Source organism: Neovison vison, chromosome 6 (assembly GCF_020171115.1).
Source record: "Neovison vison isolate M4711 chromosome 6, ASM_NN_V1, whole genome shotgun sequence".
Classification (NCBI taxonomy): domain Eukaryota; kingdom Metazoa; phylum Chordata; class Mammalia; order Carnivora; family Mustelidae; genus Neogale; species Neogale vison.
The window spans coordinates 140,327,695-140,352,140 of record NC_058096.1 but is presented as its reverse complement, the minus strand read 5'-3'; the positions used below and the strand labels follow the sequence as shown (position 1 = coordinate 140,352,140).

The following is a 24,446-nucleotide window of genomic DNA, read 5'->3' as shown; positions in this document are numbered from 1 at the left end:
CCCAGAGACTGGGCATCAGCTGCTGATGGGACTGGACGCCCAGTCCTCAGGCTTGGGGAGGTGGTAGGCGGACCCTCATAGGCTTAGATGCTCAGAGTGGAGGGAAAATGTAAGTCCTGCTGCCTGGAGGCCTCTGTTTTCTTATCAAGTGCCTTTCCTGTCCCAGCCCCTCTTGATCCTCTGTCCCCTTGCTATTTTCTTTGACTTGAGACCTTCCTGTTCTGTCCAGGGAACTTAGTTGAAGTTAATCTGAGCCTGAGGGGAGGGAGGGAGCTGTATGTTTGTCTAGATAACTCCCCAAAAAACAAGACAAATTCTTCGTCTTCATTGGCTCTCTCTGCATGAATCCAAGATCCGGCAGCAGTGGGCCAGAATACATTCTTGCTTTTTTGAACAGATCATTGAGGACCCCTATGTGGGGGCATCCAGGGATTCCTGCGTGAGCCAGTGCAGGTAATGTCCCTAGTCACATGAAGCTTACAGTGTAGTTGAGGACACAGACATGGAACAGGTCTCCTGATGGAGGCATAATCACAAATGGTTAATGCTCCAGAGCAGAACATGGTGAGAGACACTGACCCAGGCCACAATCTCTTTGTACGAAGAAGTGGTGTTTGCACTGCAATCTAAGGGGTAAACAGGCAGAGTCGGGGCTAGTGGTTAGGGAATAGCTTGGACAGAGGCCACAAGGTGGGACGGAGCACGTTTGGTGCAAGGAACGGGAAGGAGGCCATTGTGATTTGACCACAGAAAGGAGGGTAAGTGCTGCTCACTGAGGCTGGGGAGGTAGCTAGGACTCACCTCTGAGCTCAGGATTTGGGTCTTACCCCAGATGCAATGGAAATCACTGGAGGGTTTTAAGGAGGAGCTAAAGAATGATACCAGATAGATACTTTGGGAAGAGATGTGAGGACTGGATTGGAGGAAGAAGTAGGTAGAGTTAGGACACTGTTGGAGTATCTCTGTGTAGACGATTGGAGATTGTAGCTTTGCTTACAGTTGGAGTGGAGGTGTGGAGAGGAGGTTTGACTTGAGAACTATGGAGCCGAGGAACTCAACAGGGTAAGAGAATAGTACAAATTGGATTGGGTCACAGGGTGTGGTGGAGAGGAGCAGATTTGGCCTGTGCAACTGAAAGGACAGGAGCCTTTGCTGAGATTAGGAGGACTATGGACCAGGGCCTTATTTCTCCAGTGCAGGAGCTTACAGCGGCCATCTGGGCTGGAGACACCAGCTGGAAAATGCTAATTGAAACTTGATCATGGATGAAATCACTGAGGAAGGAAGGATGCTGAGCCCTGGGGAATTCCAGCACTGAGTGCCATGCAGAGAAAAGAGGCAGAAAGGAAGTCACTAAGAGGTCTGAGGGAAACTGGAACAGAGAGGGTGATGGAAGTTGACAGTATCTCAGCAAGGGAGGGTTGTCAACCCTGTTCGTGTATCAAGACTACAAATCAAGAAGGTGATGTGGTTGTGAGGTCATTGGCCACCTCTGTGGAACGTGGTTTGGTGGCTTTTCCCTTTCCAGAACACAAGGCCTGTTCCAAAATATCTTTAGGTTATGCTCAAAAGGCCTTTCACAAGGCCTGTTCCAAAATATCTTTAAGTAACGCTCAAAAACCACTGTCCTTTACCCTATAGAATTCGTGTGTGTTCCTGTGTTCTTCCTGGTTCTGAGATTTCTAGTCTTGTGAAGTGGGTTGGTTTTTTTTTTTTTTCACTTTTAAATTTAAGATGTTCTTCCTTTCCATGGGCTTGCTGAATTATCTTCATTGTTCTCCTTAATGTAATTTTTTATTAAGCAACTGAATTTTAACAACCGACAAGGAGATTAGAACTTGCCCATGTGTGAAGCATTGCAATTATATGTAATTTTTAGCTTTTGCAACACATAGTGCATGAAATAATAATAATAAACACACTTGTAGGTTAAAACGGAAACAGAATTAACTGGGGATTCCTAAAATGGCATTTAGATGTGTCTAGAGCAGAAAGCAGCCTGTTCTTGGCTGTGTGGGCAGCCTGTGGTTGTCAGGCCTGCATTCCTTTGTAGTCTTTGCAGAGAAATTGCCATAAAACCAAGGAATCAGATAACATTCTAGGGGCTAGTGGAGCAGACAAAAGACTAGAGGGAAAAGAGAAAATTTGTCAAGAGAGGTGGCTAATAGGTGCCCATGAATGTTTTATTTTAGGGAGAAATTCAGCCTGGGTGTCAGACTTCTCAGGATGGCTTCCCACCCTCCTGGGTTGCATTTGGCCCAGTGGGAGGCTGATATCTCTTCCATCCCCACTTGTGGGGAGAAGGTTGTTGATGTCAGGGCACATACAACTTTCTCTAGTTTTAAGGGTTTTAAGGAGGAGCCGGATGCTTGGTTGGCTGTAGGCAAGCCTGTGAGGTCCTGAACCTGAACAGGAAGATGTGTGCTCCTCCAGGACACAGCTGTGGCCCCACTTGAGATGTACCTCGCTCTCACAGCTGTTGAAGTTGGCATCAGAAGGAGTCTGACTGAGCTGGGATGACCACCACGTTCTAGTTCCCAGTGCCTCCAAACTCTGCTTATAGCGGACAGGGATGTTCCTTTGGGGCTGATGGTAAAACCCAAAGGAGCTATAGATCTGGAGTTCCTTCCTCTTAAGCCAGTGCCTCTTGAAAATGTGCCTTTCCTGCAGTGCTCCTCAGCAAAAAGGGTATTGTAGTCCACGTGTTTGGGGAATACACATGTTGTAAATCCTCTTGGAAAGGGTCATGATGCTCCTCAAAAGAGTCAAGGTTCTGAAAAGGTCATCAGTAAGAAACCTGCTTATTTACCTTACCTCGGCATTTCTCAGGTATAATTTAAGAACTTTCCCCTTGCTTCTCCTCTTTCCCAGACACCTGTTTCTGTCCCCACCAGGGACTATCACGGGTGGTTAGCAGCAGAGGGGTCAGTCTCCTCTCTTTTTACAGTGGGATCCTACCGTCTCCCATCTGCACACAATGGCCATCGTTCACAAGCATGAAAGACTTTATTGCACTTTCTCTGTTCTGCTAAAACAGGTTTTTATGCCCAGACAGACACTTGGTGGTTCCTAACCCTCCCCCAAACCTCTAATGAAGGGAAAATCTGGAGCAGAGCAATTTAAAACTCCCTCCTCTCTTTTGTCACTCTAGAAAGACATGTGCTCAGCGCCTCTGTCATTCTTCTTGCTTTTTAATAACACACATAGCAATCTTCTAACACATAGTCAGCAAAAACTAGGTCATTGGATTTGTTGACAGCTGTGGAATCATAGATAGCGTTTGCCTGGCTGTCTGGGTCCGTTCGTGCTTATCTGACCACGGGCCTTTAAAAGAAGCACTGGTTTCTTGGGCACGTTTCCCCTTTTCTTCTTTCTCCCCCTCTCCCCACCCTGCACTCCACCATAGTTTTTAATCAGATCTTCAAATATATTGGTTTTTCCAGCTTTGATTTCTCATTCTTTTATCTCTCCCCTGTAGTTGCTAATCAAAAGTGGCATTTTATTCCTTGGCAGGGCTCTCCAATAGAAATATAATTTCAGCCACCCATGTAATTTGAAATTTTCTGGTAGACATGTTAAAAAGGTAAAAACAAGGGTGAAATTAATTTTAGTATTATGTTTTATTTGGCTATGTTTAGTACTATGCTTTATTATATATATATATATATATATACACACATATATATACTATACATGTATAGTAAATATATATTACTATACATGTATATATATATACTATACATGTATAGTATATATATATATATAAAACATAACCAGAATACTATGTTTCCAACCTGTAATGAGATATTTTATATATATATTTTTCAAACAAAATCTTTGATATCTGGTATATATTTTATACTTGTATCACATCTCAACTTGGATGTTACCTTTCCAACAGTTAAAGTGAAATATCGTACAAAATAAGGTTTTAACACCCGACGAGGGGATTAGAACTTGCCCTTGTATTTAACAGAAAAAGAATTATTTTCTACTGCTTCATTTTTAAAATTTAAGTTGAAGTTAATTAAAATTCAATAACGTGAAAAATTCAGCTCCTTCATTGCTTTGCCCACATTATAAGTCCTTGATAGCCACTTATGGCTAGTGGTTGCTATCATGGACAGCATAGTTCTGTGGGGTTCATTTATTTTAAGCAGTTTCAGTTCTCTGTGTTTTCTAGTTGACACACAAAAAAAATTGTGGTTGAGGCTTGTTGGCCACAAAAAGCAAGGAACAGTATCAGTACATAGTGTATATTGGATAAGAGAGGAAAACTTTCCCCATGGAAAGATCCAGAACACAGTTTGGAGCAACTTTAGAGCCTTTCAGGAATATATTTGAAATAATTAAATTTTTGTTTATAATATTAAGTATTAATTTAGTTGTTCTTGCCCTTTTTTAGACATATAAAATACAGCCATTTGGAAATAATACTTTTCTCCCCATGTTTACATTTCATGAAACATTTTTATTCCTACTCTTTTAATGCTTCTTTGCCTTCAGCATCTTTATCATCACCAGAGTGACTTTTTGGGGCATCTAAAATAAGGTTTCAAGCTCATCATATTTACTTTCATCCAAGTTGTTTGGAATCCAGCACTTTAAAGATTCATGAGTGATGCCATCACTAGAAGCTCTAAGTCAAAAAAAATACTCATTCGTTTAATGCTAGGATAGTTGTTGGTTTTTTTTCTTATCCAGCTCAGCGGTGAATGAGAAATCTCCATAATGTAACCCCTTACTCTGCATTGCCCTTTTAAAAAAACTCTTTCTATTAAAGATAAGGTAAATACAGGAGGATGCATCAATCATAAGTGTACAGCTCAGTGAGGTGCACAAAATGAATGCACCTGGGTAACCAGCAACTAAGTCAAGAAATGGAATAGCCCAAAGCCCTCTTCTGGCCATTCCCATCACTTCCCTCCACCTCCTCCCCAGAGACAGCCTGTGTAATTTCTAACACCAAAGGTTAGCTTCGCCTGGTTTTGAACTTTATACAAGTGGAATCTCTTGTAAATAGCCTTTTTTGCTCAACAGTCAACACTCTGTGAGTCCCTTCAGGGTCCTGGTAGTTTGCTCAATTGTGTATAGAATTTGTACACTGCTTTTTTAAATGCCGTCTTTGAGAAACATGCATGCTACAGCCCCCAAAAAGGTTGTTTCATGCCACAGGAATTATTTTAAATTTTTGTTAGATGCGTTTCCCTCCTAAAAAATTAAGTCCATCAGATGACTTTAATTAAGTTCTCAAACCAGTTTTGATTAATGTGTTTTTCCTAGTAAGCATCTTGTTGTTCAAAATAAAGTGGCAGAGAGCCCTTGTATTGTGAGAGACTTTGTAAAAAGTCTTGCAGTGTGTGAAGTAATGCATTCCCTCTTTCCTGAGAAATAACACTTATGGGGTAAAACCCAGGGTGTAGCCAGGAGATCAGCGTGGGACTGGGTATGGGGCTGTATATCTCCCCTTTCAGCTTACAGTGGGGGGCTTGCGTGGGGGGTGGGGGGTCATCATATCGCCATTAGTGAATGCTGTTTTAACTCTTGTCAGGAGAGATCGTTTGTATGGACTTTCCTCCCCCTTAATATCTGCTTGGCTGGCTTCTTCACTTCCTTCAGATCTCTGCTCAAGTTCACTTCTCAGTGAGCCCGCCCACCCTGCCCACCATTTTTTAAAAAAAGAACACCTAATGCCTCACCACTCCCCAGCCTCCTGATTCCCTCTACTCTTCTCTCTCGATCTCTCTCCCCTATAGCTCTTTTTGCCTCCCAGAGCTATTTTACTCTCTTCACTTGGTTATTATGTTTATTGTTTCTTGTCTCTTGTTTCCATGCCAAGAAGAGTGTAGGTCCTACGGCAGATGTGCAGGGAATATTTATGGAATGAAAGAGTGAGAGCTGGTGGGTTTCCGAGGCTTGAGCGGTATCAGAATTGTGTAGACAGATGCTTTCAGAGGTAATGCAGTGATGATAAAGGAGACAGACGTTCAGACATTTTTCTTTTTCCCTACTTGCAGTAACTTTTCCCAGTGTTCAGGGTGTTTGAAACCTGTTGAGTATAAACCTTTCTGGAAATGATTTGTGAAGGTCCTCCTGTCACCCCTTTCTACTCCGTGCTTCTCAGCAGACACGTTTACAAATATGGAAATTACTGTTATCACCAGGAAAGTTTCCAAAGTGACATGCATGCATCTATCTCTCTATCTATCTTTCTTTATGAGATGGAACATGTTTTGAGTGTTAATTATGCACCGTCAGTGAACACATGTCGGGTTCGCAGCACAGGTTGAACTTCCCCGTCTGCGTTGTTCAGAGGTGGCGAACATCCCCACTCAGTGAGACCTCCTGTCTGCCAGATTTGTGTGGGATCCAGCACAGACAATGAATGTGGGAATCTGGAGCAGCCCCACTGCATACGGAGGGTGGGGTGTCTCCTCTGAGAAGCGGAGTTTATCCTGCCAAGCAGTTAGGCTGCCTTTTGTATCTTCACCCGAAACTGGAAGGTTTCACTTGGATTGCTTGAGATCATGTGGAATCTTTCTGAGGGTTTTTGAGAACCAATGTGACAGGATTACCGCCCCGTAAGGTTTTCCCCTTCACTGCCTTGGGGGAGAATTCCCACTCAGAGAGCAGGTCACGCTGGGATCAGTCGGTGGTTTTGAACAGGCTTGTAGGGAAAGGTGGGGGAAAGCATTTGGACACAGAGTATTCATTTACTGAAACTGACTTGCCTCCTCAAGGAGAACTCTGGAATTTTAAAAGTCCAATTCCAGAATTTTCTTCTGATTCCAGTAAGGGAAACTTGTGACTTAAGCAAGGCACAACACTTTTGAATTCTTTGTTTCTTCCCTGTAAAATGAGGCTTTTGCACATTGATAATCGCTAATATTCTGTAATTCTATGGACAGTCTAGCCTCATCAAAAGGTTTATTTGACTAATTTATTATGGTTTATGATGGTGGCATGCTGGATTTGAGCACCAGACAGGTTCATTTTAGTATTTCCTGTGCTCTCCATCCAGTAAATCAATGTTTGCTGAGTGATAACTGTTTTTGTCTTTCCCCTTAACTAACAGCTGTGACTGGAGTTTAATATAAGGGTTTAATAAAAGATTTTTATATTGTAAGTATATATAATATAATATAAATAATATAATATATTATAAGTACTTATAATATAATATAGTTATATTATAAGGGTTTAATTTAAGAGTTTAATATAAGATTTTTGCACATTTCTTTCTTTTTTTTAAGGTTAGAAGTCGGCGTTGCAGTCTGAGTGAGACTCTAATTGAAAAAAACATGTTGTGAGGAAAATCAAAACTTTAAATGATTCACTTGTTGGATCACTTCTGGCCTAAGTGCTTACAGGACTAAAAACTAAGATAGATTATCATGATGTGGGTGGTGCTGTGATCTGTAAAAGGAACGCAAGGATATGTATGCTTGGACAAAAGATCCAAGTATTCTAATAACCAGTTATTATACATTTAGCCTAAGCAGTCAGAGAAAATGGATCAAACCAAAGTTTCCCATCTAATTCATTGCTTTCCAATCTACATCTTCATTCTGTTAGCCTTACAGAAATATTCCTGCATATTGGAAAGGTAGCTGGAGAGGATTGGTCGTAGGCATGTAATCAGATGCGATATTAGGGATGTTATTGTTTGGGGTAGTAGCAGTATTATTGGTGAGGGTGAGAGGAATGGTATATGGGTAGGAGTAGTGGGGAATCTTGTTTTTTTCCCCAGCTTTATGGTGTTATGTGACAAATAACACTGTGTAAATTTAAAGTGTACATGATGATTGTGTATACCTACATATTGTGAAGTCATTGCTACATTAAGGTTAATTAACATATCCATAGTTACCTTTTTTTTATGGTGCAAGCGTTAACCTGTAGTCTTTTGCCAAATTTCCATTATGCAGTGTGTACGGTATTGTTAACAATAGTCATCACGGTGGGCATTACAATCCCAGAACATATGAATCTTATAACTGTAAATTTGTACCCTTTGACCCCCAGTTCCCTGTTTCTCTCTCTTTCTGTGAGTTTGCCTTTTTTAGATTTCACGGATAAGTTCTATCCTGCAGTATTTGTCGTCTCCTGCCTGAGTTATTTCACTTAGCATCACGCCCTCCAGGTCCACCCATGTTGTTGCAAATGGTAGGATTTCATTCTTGTTAATGGTTGTCCATCGTTTACATATACCACGTTTTCTTTAAAAGAGGTTGTTATTGGCAGCAGAGATGGGGATGTTATCGGTGGAGGCAATAAGGGTGTTATTGGTGGGGTGATAAGGATATTATGGAGCAGAAGACAAAGAAGGTTTTATAAAGAAAGCATCTTCAGACAGGAAAAGGTTGGCGTATGGAGGACACAGGGAGTAGAAGTCAAAAGAAAATACCTGAAAAGATGGAAAAACTTTAAAAGAAAATGGTTAAATACATTCCTGGCAGAAATAAGGTTAGCTTTTGATGGAACTCTTTATCATTCAGTTGGTGTAGAAACTTCATTTCAGTGACTTCCCGTTTTGAATGAGAGACGCAGCTGCTCCTCTGACTACCTTCTGAGACCCTCCCCAGAGGGCAATGGAAGATTCTCTTTAGGACACCTGAAGAATAACACAGACGCATTTTTTTCCCTGAGCCTCATGCTTAGCAGAGGTCTTCACAACCCCTCCTGACTCTGATGGTGCCTGGGAATGTGGGCATTATTCTGTGTCATTCTTGAATAGTAAAATGTCATCATTAATTCACATTCTGCACATTTGTAACTTGTGATAAACAAGAACCGAGCTCATGTTTGTCTACAGGTTTGCGCAGCCGATTAATAATGGAAGGCACGCTGCAGGGGCAGTGCTCACCTCTGAGTACCCGCTCATCCCAACAGTTTGAATGCATCATTACAAACTGTGACGCTAATTACAAACTCTTCTTACCTTTCGATGCGAGCGTATCCCTCAAGGCCCACTTCTTGGAAGTATTCATGTTATCTTTGTTTACGTTTCTGCATATTTGAGAGCGCTGCTAGCTGCATCCATTATAAAGGACGTGGGTTTGACTTGAAATGGCTATAGTCTGGTATCTTCCCAGGGGTATGAGTTAGTGAGGACTGCTGTATTTTAAGAGGAGGTCTATTGCCATGTAATGAACTATCCTGTCTTGCTCACAAATCTACAACTTGCGCAGCGTTTGTCAGAGATAATTAATCTTTGTTCCACGTGGTGTAACCTGGGGCAGCTTCATGTGGCTGGGGGACCCATCTTCAAGATGACGTCCTCACATGGCTGACAAGTTGTTGCTGGCTACAGGCCTCTCTAAGGCTCTTGGGATTCCTCAAAACATGATGGCTAGGTCCTAAGAGCAAGCATCCCAGGAGGACAAGGTGGACGTTCATCGAACTTTTATGACAAGGCCTCACCTTACTTTGCCTTACTCATTGTAAGAAGCCCATACTGGTTCAAGTAGAAGGACATAGACTCTGCTTTTTGGTTAGGGAGCGGCACGGTTCTAGCAGACCTTTTGGAACGTGAAATCCTGTTGTGGCCATCTTTGGAACATACAATCCACCACTACATGAATTTGAACATGCTGTGTTCATTTACAGTTCATTCTACTGTGAGAGAACTTTGAGACCATGCTAGGGCAAATATGGAATACATAAAAATAAAAAGGAAAGCAAGAAGTAGAATTGAGTATTTAATATAAGGGTTATTGGACATTGAAAATAATCTGTAAGTGTAATTCTCAATGGTTGTGAATGCAAAGCCCTCCCCCCAAAATAAATCCTGTTTGTTACTTAAAGAGATCACATATCTTCATGAGATCTGAAACTCCCTAAAATCATTTCCATCTTCCAGAAGAACTGTCCGGGGTTCTCCAGGGTATTTACGAAGGAACAATAAAACATTCATTTCTTTAGCACATTGTAATGAAAACCATCCCCAAGTACTTAGTTTAACTGCTTTGTTTACCATGGCGGTTTCAAATGCCATTAGGACTGTGTTATATTTTTGTTGGTCTGAAGTCATGGGAATAGAAAAGGTTGTTTTGTTTTTTTTAAAAAAAGAGGTAAAACTAAGATAGCACTGATCCAACCACACCATCTCAACATTTTGTTCAAGTGCCTTTCATCAATGTTTTGGAGGCCTATGTAAATCAGGGACTGGCTGGGGGGGATGGGGGGGAGAAAATCGCAAATACTGGATGTTAAAGCAGTGTGGTGTGAAAGGAAACATCTGCTCTTGGTTAAAGTTCTTTAAACTTACGTTCTTTTGCCTCAGTCATTTAACTGTGGTGCTGAGATTTGAGTTCCATGAAGACTCTAAAACTGGTTTTCCAGAACATTCTTAGGAGTCTTAATAAGCCCTTAAGGTTCTTTGCCCCAAGCCTGTAATTCCAGGGTCACCGGTATCACCGAAGTATAAAACTGGGGTTGTCAACCTCAGCAGCTCCGGGATTCTGAATTCTAGCTGTTTTGTTCCATTTTGTTTTTTAAGGAAATGCATAGTCTCATGTTAGGTAGTTCCTTTAAGAAAGAAGGCTCTAAGGAATGCCCAGTTATGAGGCATTTTTTATCTTGATAAGAAGTACTGATATGAACAAATTGTTTATTGCTGTATATTTTCTTTTGCCTGAGGGAAAGATTGACCTGGTTTGTTAAGAGATGGACTAGAAACTCAAGGGACTACAAATAATTTTAACAGTTGGCTTTCTTAAGATGTACCCCTGGACCTGCAACCCCTTAATTTTTCTAGGCTTCAGGTTTTTTTTTTTTCACTGTTAAAATGAGGTGAGTAGCAAATGATGTGCAAATTTTCAAAATCTCAATTGAATGTTATTTGCAAAACATTATTGGTCCCAGATGGATCATTCCTGAAATTGTAGAGTCATAGACGTTACACTTAGAAGTAACCTCAGATGCTGCAAATTTCATCTGTTTCCTATTCTTCCCTTTAATAGATATTTATTGAGGACTTACAAGGTACCAAAACTGTTTCAGATGCTGGAGACATTGTAGGGAACAAAATAGACAACGTTCTTGTCTTCACAGAATTCTCATTCAACTGGGAAAGATAAAAGTTAATAAGGAAACAGGTGGAAGAAAGTGATATGACAAAAATTAAGGAAAGAGATATATTGAAGCGTGACCAGGTGACACTTTTTAGACTGGGGTTTCAGGGAGGGCCATCAATGGGAAGAGAGGACCCTGGTAGCAAGGTGAAACTGGTCATGGGGGGTTTGGGTGGAACAGTCTCCCAAACAGAGGGATCTGCTTAGATCCCAAAGGGGATGAACTTTGAATGATAAAAGAACAAAGCCTCTTAAAAGTGGAGGGGCATGAACAAGGTGTTGGGGAGGCCCTCCAGGAGGAGGACAGGAGTGCTGGCTAGAGGTGGATAGGGGGATTGCTGGTCAGCACACAGTCTACTCATGGTCTAGATGGAAGACCTCGAGCCAGCCTTGTGACCCAGGGTGGGATGGGATGGATTCAACATGCTGGGAGGGGCCAGGCGGAGAAAGCCCAGGATGTAACAGCAGGAGAGTGATGGAAGAAGTGGACCCACATGTTGGGCAGGGAAGGATGAGAGCGAGCAGTCATGGGAGTCTTTTTTAAAGCAGCTTTCTGGGCCTTCACTGCTGGTCATGTTTAACTAGGTGGCCATATGCCTCAGCCTCCTTAGTTCCAACTCGTCCCTGTCATCACAGCATTATTCCTAATAATTCCACCTTTTTCAAACATGTCCGTGTTTGGGTGATGGCCAGTAGTTTAGCACATCAGAGTCCTTTGGTGTCTGGCCTTTTAGTCGGCAGACTGCTGTCTGTACTTCCAGTCTCCCATCTATCTGTCATTCATATCCTTCCCAGGCAAGCGGAGCTCTTGTGAGCTTTCTCACAACCTCTGCAGTGACTCCCAGGGCCTCAGCCACTCTTTTTGCCTTCTGTCTGCTTGCTTCTGTTACTGTCACCCCCCACCTCAATCCATACCACATCCTGTGGATGGTTCAATCTTCCTCGTGAGAAACCTGATTGTGTCACTGCTGCTCGGACACCGAGATGGCACCTCATTGCCTACAGAGTAAAAAGTCCAGACTCTAAACTTGACCATCTTCATAATCAAGCCCTGCTATTTCATAATATGAGTTAGAGTATAGGCTATAAGACAGACAATATAATGCTGAACAGTATAGGTAGGAATATGGAGTCTGAAACCAGACTGCCTAGGTTTGAATCCTACCTGCCATTTACGGACTGTGTGCTCTTGGTCAAGCTTTGCAACCTCTCTGTGCCTCCTTTCATCAGTTTTCTGATCTGTAACATGGGGATGAAAAAGAAACTCTATTGCTATTATAAGGATTAAGCGAGTTAACCCTTATCTGGCCCTTAAAATAGTCTGCAGCACACACTGAGCACTCAATAAATGTAAGCTTTTGTGATTATGGATTTTCTGTGCAGGCTTACTGAGGATTTCCTCTCCTCTACGTAACTTCCGGCACTTTCTTACGTCTTCACATTGCTAACCTTTGTTCCAACAATCCAGCTAGATGACTTCCATGGGAACCCTTCTGTTCTGCCCTGGCCAGAGCTGATTGGTCCAGAAGTGGACACCTCATCTGAACTGGGCCAATCAGAGCCCTTCTCTGGGATCTTTTGCCATGTGTAACCAGGAAGTTTGGGCATTCCATCTCCAGTACTTAGGTTATAAGCAGAAAACTCAGTAGTTGGCAATGATCCTATATCTTGCCACATGGAGAAAATTTGTCCTAAATAAGAAAGAAGAATGATGCTAACAAATAAAAGGAGAGACAAAAATTGGAGAGAAAGTTTCCTGACTGTGCTGAAGACACTGGTTTCAGGTGTTCCTAAGGTCCAGCTCTGGCCCTTCCCTACTGTCCACTTGGCTGCTATGTGAGATACCACTGAGTCATTCTTTGCATATCGGCCTTTCCTTGTTTACCTCCCTTTTGCATCTTTGATTTAGACTTTTGAAAGGTTTGGAGTCCTCTAGTGGGTTGGTTTTCAGGGGCACCAATAACTAATTGAAGATCTTTGAGGAATAAGAACAGCACACCCTATCCATTCTACTTATTTATAACTCCCATAACTACACTTTTAATAGATTATGAAATTATAGGCACACTCTAAATGAAAGAACTAAGTCAATTAATGCAGATAATGAGGACCAATAAAGCTCCTTTTGTCAGAAATGCCTGCCCTGAAGAGAGCTACCAAAGGACGGATCCATTCTCTACTGCCACCAGGACCCTGGCCTCCACCTCTTCCTTTTGTTTTCAAGGGAGTTTGCAGCTTTCCAAGTTCTTCCAGCATTTTCTGAGCTTCCTACCAAATCACCCTTAATAGTAGAGGAGAATAAAGCACTATGTCTCCCCCCTAACCCCAGCCCTGCCATGGACAAGGGTAAGTAGTGGCCCTTCAAATTGAGCAACAGACAGTTGGAGAAGGATTGAACACGTTAATTCTTCCGAGTCTCTAAGTTACCCCTTGAGCTGGATCAAATTACGATGAAGTGCAGGGATGCCTGCTTGACTCATTATCATGTCCCCTGCTCCTACTTCCTAGCACACAGTAAGGTGTTGAGGTATGGAATGAATGAATGGGTTTTATTAAATCCATTTTGTAAATGAGAGAACTAAGGTTCAGATTGATCCACTGGCTTAAACAGTCACATCACTAGAGAGTGGCAGAGTTGCCAAAGCTGTAGGTCTCAGACTCCCTATCCAGGACTCATTCTGAGACCTCCCAGTCATTAAGGGAGAAAACCGCGATACCAGCAGGTTTGTATGATAATGGTGCTAAACTCCCAACAGTGCTTAGTAAAGGTTTCAATTCCTAAAGCTAAATGTTAACACGTAAGAATACCAAGGGCATCTTCAGACTTGAGCTAAAACCGGTGTTATTTTTGAACCTTTCTTTTCAGAAGGCTGTACAAGAGTTTAGGTGACAAAAGATGAGAATGGTTGTGTGCGTATGATAAAATATTCACCGTAAAGACTCATGTGTAACCGTGCAACTCAGAACAGCACTTTTGTGTCTGTTCTTGACATAAGTGCATGCCTCTCTAGGTTCTCTTTATATTTCATAAATCCCCAAAGACATTAAAATGTCAGCTGTCACGGAATGCTGGCTCATGAGTTATGGGAGAGGGTCAAAGTGGGCAGTGGTTTGGTCTAGGGTAAATGTGGGGGGTGCGTGTGTGAGAGAGAGAGAGAGAGTCTTAGTCTTTTTTGTATGTTATATGCCTCTGAAGTCATTGTTGAAAACTCTGTTTCAAGATCTCTGTCTGTCAAATAAATAAATAAATAAATAAACCTCTGTTTTTATTATTCAGTATTTTATATGTTTTATTATGCCCATAATAATATTTATTATTATGTGATGATGGAAATGTTCTGTATCTTCACTGTCCAATAATATGCTCACTAGCCACAAGTGGCTGTTGAACACTTGAACTGTGGCTAGTGTGCCTGGTAACTGAACTTTTCATTTAATTTTATTTGAATTAATTTAAAATTTAAGTAGTCACACCTGGCTAATAGCTACCATATTGGAAGGCACAGCTCTATTATCTGTTAAAAGTCTGTGAGGTTCTAATTCCAGCACTAATGAGCTAATGTGTTGTGAGAATTCCATCAAATTCATCATAGAGTTAGAAACTGCCTATAATTTATAGAAGTTAACTCTACCAGTTAGGAATGTACCTTCTCCCACCTCAAAATGGGTGGGGCTATTTTCTTTATCTGGACAATAGGGACCACTAGTAACCTTCTTACCATGCTTCAGCCTCTCCCCTGGGACCTTGAATCAATGCTAGATTAAGTTCTAATGATCTTGTTTGTGGGTGGGACACAGTCTCTCTCCCTGCCTTTTGGGAACTCCTGGCCATCTATCTCTTCATTTTCCATCAAGTCAGGTTTAGATTCAGAGACCTTTATCAGCCTGTGCTACCTTACATCCCTTGCTCCCTTTCCCAGTCTTCCTCCTGTATTAGTCGGAATTCTCTGGAGAAACAGACCTAGTGGGATTATCTATCTAGTGATTGATCTATCTATAGAGAGAGATGCTGAGACTAAAATTGATTGGTTTTTAAGGACTGTGGGAACTGGCAAGTCCTAAAGCTGCAAGACTGTCGGGCCAGCTCGAGGCTCAGGTAAGAGTGATGCTGTAGTCTTGAGTCTGAAGGTTGTAAACACAGGCAGATTTTCTAGGCTGTTGTCGACAAGTAGAATTTCTCTTTGGGAAAATCTCAATCTTTGTTTTTAAGGCCTTCCACTGATTGAGTGAGGCCCGTCCACATTACGGAGGGCAATCTGCTTTACTCAAAGTGAGTTAAGATGTTAATCACATCTTTAAAATATCTCTACAGAAGCATCCAGACTAGTGTTGATCAAATAACTGATCGCCATAGCTTAGCCATCTGACACATAAAATTAACCTCAGCGCCCTTTTGGCTAGATTGTGGTAAGGTGATCTCTGACAGACTCCGACCCTTCACACGTGCTATCTAGTATGGCCTGTGGGCCCTCCTGATTCTGTTGACTGGTCAGCCGGAGCCTGTTCTGCTCTTTTCTCCAGGTTACAGATAGCTTCCATTGCTACAGAATCCAGCCCACGTTCCATGTCTCTGTAACTGGCTTCCCCCTGACCGATACATGGTCTCTAAAATACAAGCACACACTAGACAGAGTGCAGGTACCCCCCCACTTTTTGAGCATTCACGTTATGCCACTTCTCTTTTGCAAAAACCAACTTTAGTCCCTGTTTTCACCAAGTGGAAGAAACCAGTAAGGATTTTTGCTTTTATGAAAAAAAGACAAAAAGCAAAAATAGCATCCATTTGTTTTGCCATAAGCCATCATAGAGGCAGCGTGCTCCCCAAACAGCAACAGTGAGCCCACCAGTCTCCTTCCCCAGGAGCTCCACTCCGTATCTCAGCCTCCAGCCTCCATAACTTTGAGCTGTGTCTGTGAGCGTCTGTGCTTTATCTCCATCTGTTTTGTGCCTCTGTCAGCAAAATGTGTCCTAAGGTATCAGAAAAGCTTAAGAGAGTTTACTTTTTGGGTCTCAAATTTTTTTCCATAGAAATTAATGGTAATTGTTTCTTCGCCTTATGTCGTTGCAACCAACAGAAGCTTTCACAGGAACACACGACCTTCAGAAAGTAGGGAAAAACGGTGTATATTTGAACTTACCTTTAGCAGCGGGTATTGATTTTGAAAGTAGAGTAACAGACAATACATCTTTGATTTTCTGGGACTATTCCAAGGTCATGTTGTTATTTTTCATGAAAGTGATTCTTTAAATGTATAACCGGGGTACCTGTGTGGCTCAGTCGGTTAAGCGGCTGCCTCGGCTCAGGTTATGATCTCGGAGTCCTGGAATCCAGCTCCGCATCGGGCTCTCTGCTCAGTGGGAGTCTCCTTCTCCCTCTGCCTTCTTTTTTTTTTAAACCACAATGACTGAATTATTAGGTGAAAAACATAGGCTGAAATAGAAGAGGGGAATGGACTTCAGAATAATCTGAATTGGGACAATGATTCTTCAGTCCTACATGTTTCTGTTGTCTATCTTGAATTACACCATTTCCTTTTTTACCTCCCACAAGGTCTTCACTAAAATCACAAAGCAGTATTCTCACAGAACGAAATAATAGTTGTCATTTTGTTAGGATTCAAAATTTCAATGCAGTAGCCATCAGGATCTTGAATAAATGCCAGGCCTTTCATTTTAGCATCGTCAGGTCTCTTCACAAATTTGACTCCCAGTTCTTCAAATCTTTTACAAGCACCATGTACGTCAGGAACAGCAATTCCAATGTGACCGAATCCTCGAGGGTCTGAGTTGCCACTGGTAACTCTGGGTCTCATCATCTTCTGTGCCCCAATTGTGTGTCAGTTCAAGTGTAGCTTTCCTGGAGAATACCCATGCTATTTTTTCATCTTTATCTTTTGGGATGTCTTTCTTTTCCTCATAAGCCAAGAAATAGAGTGAGAATTTCATAGTGGGAAAATCTAATTTTTGGAGTAGCGTCATTCCAAGAATTCTAGTATAAAAAATCCAATGACTTCTTAGGATCCTTAATTCCTAGCATGGTCTGCTGCAACAGAAAATCCTTGGTGCTGGGATCCGGATCAGAGCAGCAACCGAGGGCAGCCTCGTCGGTGAGGCCGCTGGATGCAGGCTGCGGTTCTGCCATGGCCGCAATGCTGTTTCACCGACTATGGTCCCAAAAACAGGACAGCCACCCCTCCCTCTGCCTTCTGATGTGCCCCCCAGCTCATGATCTCTCTCTCTCTCTCAAATAAATACATCTTTAAAAAATATACGCATAACCAAAGAAGCTCTTATTTTTTATAACAAGTTGAGACTTTTCATAGAAATAAATTTTTTAAAAAGAAAAAATATATTTTTCACATCATAATCTCTGATTTTAAGTTGGGAAAATAGAGTTACTATCAAATTTCTGCTTACTCAATACAGAACAGTTGAGTGAAGTCTTGGATTGGTTGGTTGAAAATGGTTTTACTTCATTTTTGCTGTCTAAATCAGCAGTGTTACTCCTCTAAGTGTTGGGGGTTTCATGGTTCTTAAATGTAGCAGAAATAAGAAGGTGGGCGCAAGTATATTTCAGTTTAAACTGGTATCAAACTGAGCATCTTGGCACAGGCTAGATTACATCCAGTAGAAAGAGTGGTACCATTGAAGGAGGACTGGGGTGGATTTAGGATACTGAGCTCAATCTGGACTTGGCCTGTGATTAGCCCTGGGTAGTTCGGCCAGTCACAGAACTGTCCCAAAGCCTGTTTCCTCTTCTGTAAGGTTTTACTTGGGGCCTAAGATCATGCATGTTAATGTTCTTTGTGGAAGCATTATACAATGTTGATAGTTACTGTTTTAATAATCATAGTCATTAAAAGAAATTTTTAGGCGTGTGTGTGCCTGTCTGCAGGGAATTCCGTAACAAGATGACCTGGGTGTTCGTGACTTGATCTTCCATACTAATTTGACTCCATGCTCATGAGGACCTGGTATGGCTTGGAGAAATGGCAGTGCCTAGCAGCAGAGAATGAGACCTGAAATAAATTGATTTTAGGTGTATGGAGAAGGGGGGTTTCCAGAAATGATGGTGGGGGGTAGATCTGGCAGGCTGTAGTGAGCAGACAGGGTTGGAGAAAGGCAAGAGCTCAGGAAGACGCCTATGTCTCCAGTGGTGGAGCCGGCAGCTGTGATCATCGGTCGTGTAGGTGTGAACTCCAGAGGAGAAAGTCACAGCTGGGGAGTCCAAATTTGGGAATAATTAACATGTGACTAGTGACTAAACCCAAGTGAGTAGGGAAGGTCATCAGGGGGGAGTACAGAGTGAGGAGACCAGGTGGCTGAGGGTGAAGCCCGACAAATGACAGCTGGTGCCCCCCATTAGTACGCTCAGGAGATTTGTTCAGTAAAGGCTGTGAATGAACAAATGAATAACGGAGTGAATGAGAAAGAAAGGATCCGTTTAACAAACATAGTCAAACGACTTTAAGAGGAAAAAAAAGTGCTGTACTAGAGTTAGAAGCCCTTAGGGTCTAGCCAAATATTGATCTTTATAAAATCTAAATGCGGTTCCTCTGGTTAAAAAGGACTACTCCCCCCTTCGGGTAAACAATTTGGCAGCCTGTATCAAGCCTTTGAAAAGTTAATATCCCTTGACCCATTAATTCCTCTTCCAGGAATCCACCCAAAGGAAGTAAGCAGAGCTGCAAAGATTTATGCACAAAGATGTTTCATATTCTTAGGACACGAGTTTCTCTGGAATGCTTGGGTTGGAAGTGGGAGGGAGGCATTTAACTTTGGCATCTTTTTAAAAGTTTTGGTAGTGTACAGTACTGTGGTGCAGGATACAAAATTCTCATTAGTGTTTAAGATAAAAGACGAGCTTTCAAAGAAATCCCGTGCTTTGCCCTCAGACCTCCATTCTCTGCTCCTGGAGTTACTACAGTGGGAAAGTTGGAGAATATGCTGGCCTGCAGGGTGAAGCCACAGCCTTTGCTGGCATGGCATTCAATGACATCCACGATATGGCCCTTCTGATTTCCAGCCCCTGCCCCCAACTCCTGGCTTCTCTGGTCATGATCCAGAAATGTTCATGTATCAAAGTTACTTCAATATATCAGGCTGTTTCAGACCATCTAGTTTTGCCCATGATAAGCCTTCTTTCTCTTTATCTGCATTGCCATTCTCCCTTTCCTTCACCTATCTCGTGAACTCCTATTCATCCTTCAAAACCTCCTGCAGATTTAATCCCTAAATAGGTTTTGCCTATCGAATTTGAATGTGTAAAGTGAGGCATATACACTCCAATTCTCTCAAACCCCTCACCTCTTCCTATTGTATTACATTATTTCATTTGTTACAGCCCTGAGCTGTTAGAAACTTTTTAGCCTCCCCTTTAGGTGGAAATAATCACTGTCATATCTATGCCTGTATATCCATTACTATATTATCATTCTGTATGAGAAATTTGTGGAGTATTTACTTTTTTCAATTAGAAAAGTAATATGCATACTCATTAGAAAAAGTTTGAAAAATTACACACTAATAGAAACATTACATAGCTGTCATCATACTGTGTCTATAAGGTTTAGAATCTTGATTTTTTTAACATCACATTATAAAATAAGCATTTTTGTGTCTTGCTGGTATAGTTGTTTTTAAAATCTATTTACAATAATTAGCTGAATCTTCTTGAGACCTGGGATTCCTATTTTGTTAAACCCAGCAACTAAGTACAGTGTTAGTCTGAGCCAGTGTAGGAACTTAATACAGTGTGTTGAATTCTGGAACTGAAAAATTCATCAGTCTGCATCCCCACTTCACTGAGCTCATTCTGGGAATGGAGACATACTTATTCACTCACTATTTATTGTATTCAGTAATTCATTGCCCGGATACTTACTCTACATCAGGCATCATTCTAGCACCAGGGACAAAGCCATGCACAAAGCTCTGCCTATGTGACATATATATTCTAGAACAGTGATTCTCAAATTTGGGGTACACTGGAATTACTGGAAGCCTTGATAAAACACAAGTCTCTTGGCCCTACCCTCATGTCGTGATTCTATCATGATCCAGAAATATAAGGTGCTAGGCAGAACCTATTTGGGGACCAAATCTGATGGAGGTTTTGATTCATGGTTTCTGAGCCAGCAAGGCCTGAGTATTTACATTTCTAACAAGTCCCCAGGTGATGCTGGTGCTACTGATAAGGGACCCCACTTTGGGAACCCCTGGCATAGAGGATAAGTTTGAAGTACAGTAAGTAGCTCCAAAGATGAGGGTTGTCTTAATTGTGGGAGAAGGGCACATGTCCGGTTAATGCAAAAGCCTCTCCAATTTCAAGTCCCAGTAAGGAAGGAGAGGACTGGGATAATGGCCTCTGTCCAGAGTCCTCGGCTCCTTACTCTGGGTGATTGTCAGCCATCTCGGCAGGGTCACAGAAACCGGGGACCTATAAGGAGCGAGGGTAGAGCAACAGTGACAGTTAGGAGTACCTTCTCTGTGCCTCTCCTTCCACCCACCTGCCATATGGAATGTCTAATCTTCAGAGCAACTGCAAAAGAGTATGAGTTCCCTAGGTCCCCTGCATTTTATGGGTGAGAAAACTGAGGCCTAGAACGTTGTGTAACTCTGGTTCCAGAGTCTCACACCTCAAGCTCCAAGCCAGGCCTTTTTAGCCTTCAAACCCCATGACTCAGGCTGAGACTGGCCTATGGTCGAGCCCTCAGTGGGACCAGCTTTTCAAAATGCTTCAGCAGTCAGAGGTATCTTGTCTGTGTGTGGGATACCCGCGGCAGGGGTTGGGTGCAAGTGTGGGACCCTGTGCCCCCAGGGTCCCTGTTCCTGCAGCGCTGCAGCGAATGGAGAGGCTCGGATTTGCAGTTGGTGAAGGAGTGAGCCACGCTGGAGTGTAGGGGACTGACAGCTGAAACAGAGGTCTGCAGCCTGGAGGGAGATGGCTCACGGTCCTTCCGCTAGGAGCTACATCTGGAAATTATTAATAGTATTTTCTCACATGTGACAATTTGTGGCCGTTAGGTTTCGTTTACTTTTACTACAGGTTTAGTGCCTTGAGAATTTGCATCACATGTTCAAAACTGTAAAAAACCTGTTTCCAAACCCCTTCCGAAGAAGTATAGGCAAGTCATGTGTGAAATAGTTAACAGATTTAGAAAATTAAGGTCAGAAAAAAGCCACCTCCATCCCCTGCAGTGGGAATGGGAGGTGTCACTGCTAACATGGCCAGGGTCCCCAGCTCTGACACACGCCCGCATGCAGCTGTCCATGGCTACCTGGACCACATCGCTTTAGCTTCACCCCTGTGCTGTAGCCTCCTGTCCTAGCCAGCTAGCAAGGGTTAACAGTACATAAGTGATGTAAGAAAAATGTCTCTTCGTTTTCTGTAGAACTGAGGAAGACACATTTTACACCATGGTGCTATAGGAGTCCTACAATAAAGTTCTCTGTTCCTTACCTCCAAATTATGCTTCTTTCTTGTGGACCTGGAATATTTCCTCATTTCATTTGAGATATGTAAGATCCATTGCTTTGCCTATGTTGCCAGGAAGCTCAGAGCTAGGCTTTGTAGCCAGCAGCTTCCCTTAACCTAAGGTTCTTAGACAGTAATTATCTTCCCCTCTTCTCTTTTGAAAACTTTCATTACCTGTGTCTTCTTTCAGAAGCTTTCCAAAACAACTTCTTTTTTTTTTTAAGATTTTATGTATTTATTTGACAGAGAGAAATCACAAGTAGACAGAGAGGCAGGCAGAGAGAGAGAGAGGGAAGCAGGCTCCCTGCTGAGCAGAGAGCCCAATGCGGGACTCGATCCCAGGACCCTGAGATCATGACCTGAGCCGAAGGCATTGGCTTAACCCACTGAGCCACCCAGGCGCCCCTCCAAAACAATTTCTAAAAGTAGGTGGGCATCACAGATTAATGGGCGAGAAATGAATTTTCAGAATGGAAAATGGTTTGTTTCTTTTTTGTAATGGCCTTTGAAGGATTAAACAGAACGATTTATGGAAAATGCCAAGACAGTTTATGGAAAATGCCTAGTACAGTGCCTGGGACACAATAGGTCTGCACTAGATGATAATTTCTCCTATTGTCATTATTTCTAGCACAGGCTAGATTTTATAGAAAGACTGGACTGTACATTTGTAACTGCTCTAGATTGCTTTCCAGAATATGCAGTACTGAACTAAAATGACCTTTGGCTGTAAGTTAGGGTGGTTCATCCAAGGAGGCCTGCCGCGGCTTGGTTATCTCTTAGAGAGAGTAGCTCCATGCTGGCATTTCTTACTAATTCTCAAATGATGGTGGATGATCCCTGCAGAAGCCTCAAGATTTTCTGAGGACTTCCACTCAAGAGTTGGTGACTAAGACTTATACAACTCTGGGGTCTTCACTTCCTGATTTAGCTGTAATGTGACCTGAGCATCCTTGCCCAGAAAGTCCCCTAAAGCCGATTTCCTAGTTTGGAATGGCTCTTGCTTGATTTTATTTAGCTACTCTTTTCCATTTTTCTTTCCCCTGTGATTATTAAATTAAGTTTCCGGGGTATTTGTCAGGGAAGGAAGAGTTAAAGTGCCTCAGTACTCTGCGTGGCCATTAACCGTCCCCCCACCCCGCCATCTTGGGGGCTCAGGAAGTGAGAAGCAAGTTCCCTGTGACCAGGACTGAATGGTGTACACCATGGCTTGGAGACTCATCAGTCTGCCCAAGCAACACCTGCAGGTTGCTTTTTTGGGTGTTTTTGGGTGCCTTTGGCAGAGGCGGAACAGGTGTCAGTGAGATTTCCCCGCTGTGGGGAGCGTGCACACCAGCTTTCACGCAGTGGTGATTTTCCCCACCTCCGCCCTTCTCTGCCAAAACCATTGTTGAAAAGAGGAAGCTCTTTGGGTCATAAAATGTCATCTGGTAGTTAGTATATGGCTATATAGACCTACTGGATTACACAGTAGCCTGATTGGCAGGAAGTAGGTGATTCATCAGAAAAAAAAAAATAATGAAAAAAACAAATTCTTACCAAAATGAACTTCCTCTTTCAAACCCTTTGTTCCAACTCATCCTTTAGAACCTTCTTGCAGCCTCTTAGAAAAAAAAAATAACCAACAGGGGACTAATGCAGTATTTCAAAGAAGGGGAATCTCAGCCCTGTCTAGCCACATGTTCCATAGTTAAAAAGCACAAGCCCCATGCCGTCTGTCCCCAGTGGGACCAGGCTTAGGGTGTGGCCGCTGCCTAGAGGCACATCTGCCACCTTGAGAGATTTCATGTCCGAGACTGAAACAGCCACCGATGCCTTCAGTGAGGTGTTTTGGATGCTGCACACGGCCCACCTTTGATAGAACATTCCATTCACCCAGGCCCTTTCATTTTGTTTGCCTCGCAGGTCCAAGAGGCTGCAAGTCAAGGCCTGAAATTCGTGGGTGTCATACCTCAGTATGGTTGCTCTGCGAAGTCAGCAGGCAGCAGCCCCCCAGCGGACGCCAGAGCTGCAGAAAAGGAGCCGGGCAGGTGCGGGGAGGACGAGAACTCCGGGGTTCCAGCGGGGACAGACAGCGGCCAGGAGCCAGGCCAGGGCCCTGGAGGGGAGACGTCCATTGCCAAGCAACCCACCTCGCCCTCCGGAGAACTGTCCCCACACGGGGTGAGCAAGACTCTGGATGGGCCAGATGGTGACCTGTTGGAAGTGCATGAGGAGCCACTCTCGGGAAGTAAGTATGACAACACAGGGACTTTTGACCCACTTACAGAGAGCCTAAAAGCTTTCCAGTAATCCCCATGGCATTTTAGGAAAAAGAAATGGGATGAGAGTGTACAGACAGCAGTCCATCGCAGGAGAATCTGGATTTTTCTGTGCCTCCTGACTGGTGGCTTACAGACGTATGACTTCTGGGAGAGCAGGACTTGCGGTGAAATTGACTTGCGGTGGCTCCAACATGTCACATCTGAAGTGGATTCTAGGACTTGACGGATTTTATCCCCGCGCTCTTGCACTGCCCTTGGACGACCCCACTCCTCGCACAGGAAGTGTTCATGTGCAGGGCACCCGTGCAGAATCGATGCTCCGCTTTCGGTCTGTTCGTTTTGAATGTCCACCCAGAGAGAGAAATCCAGAGAGCCAGTTTGGAGGACGAATTGGGTAGGGAACTGGTGATTCAGCTCACTCGGCTGTAAAATACCAGGTTTCAGGGAGTGTGTCTAGTTGACAGGCCTGCACTGTGGAGGGAATACTGCCACGGAGAGACCACCGATGTGTGAGCCCTCTTATGTTGTAGCGGCCGTTAGAGCGTGCACGTTAGCATGACCATTTCAGATAACAGCATAACAACGATGATAGTGACCAGCGGTTAGTGGTACCTCCTGTACACCAGGCCC

The 24,446-nt window shown here is 42.9% G+C and overlaps 1 protein-coding gene and 1 pseudogene across 2 annotated transcripts in view; one reads left to right on the top strand and one right to left on the bottom strand.

The window, feature by feature from the left end:
• Nucleotides 1-24,446, top strand: part of RFTN1 (raftlin, lipid raft linker 1) — a 193,549-nt gene that overhangs the window by 111,520 nt on the left and 57,583 nt on the right. For both annotated transcript variants that reach the window (XM_044252513.1, XM_044252512.1), the window contains exon 5: nucleotides 23,458-23,782. In XM_044252513.1, coding sequence (XP_044108448.1) covers nucleotides 23,458-23,782 — 325 coding nt within the window. The remainder of the gene's footprint in view (nucleotides 1-23,457; nucleotides 23,783-24,446) is intronic.
• LOC122909005 lies at nucleotides 16,498-17,236 on the bottom strand (annotated as a pseudogene).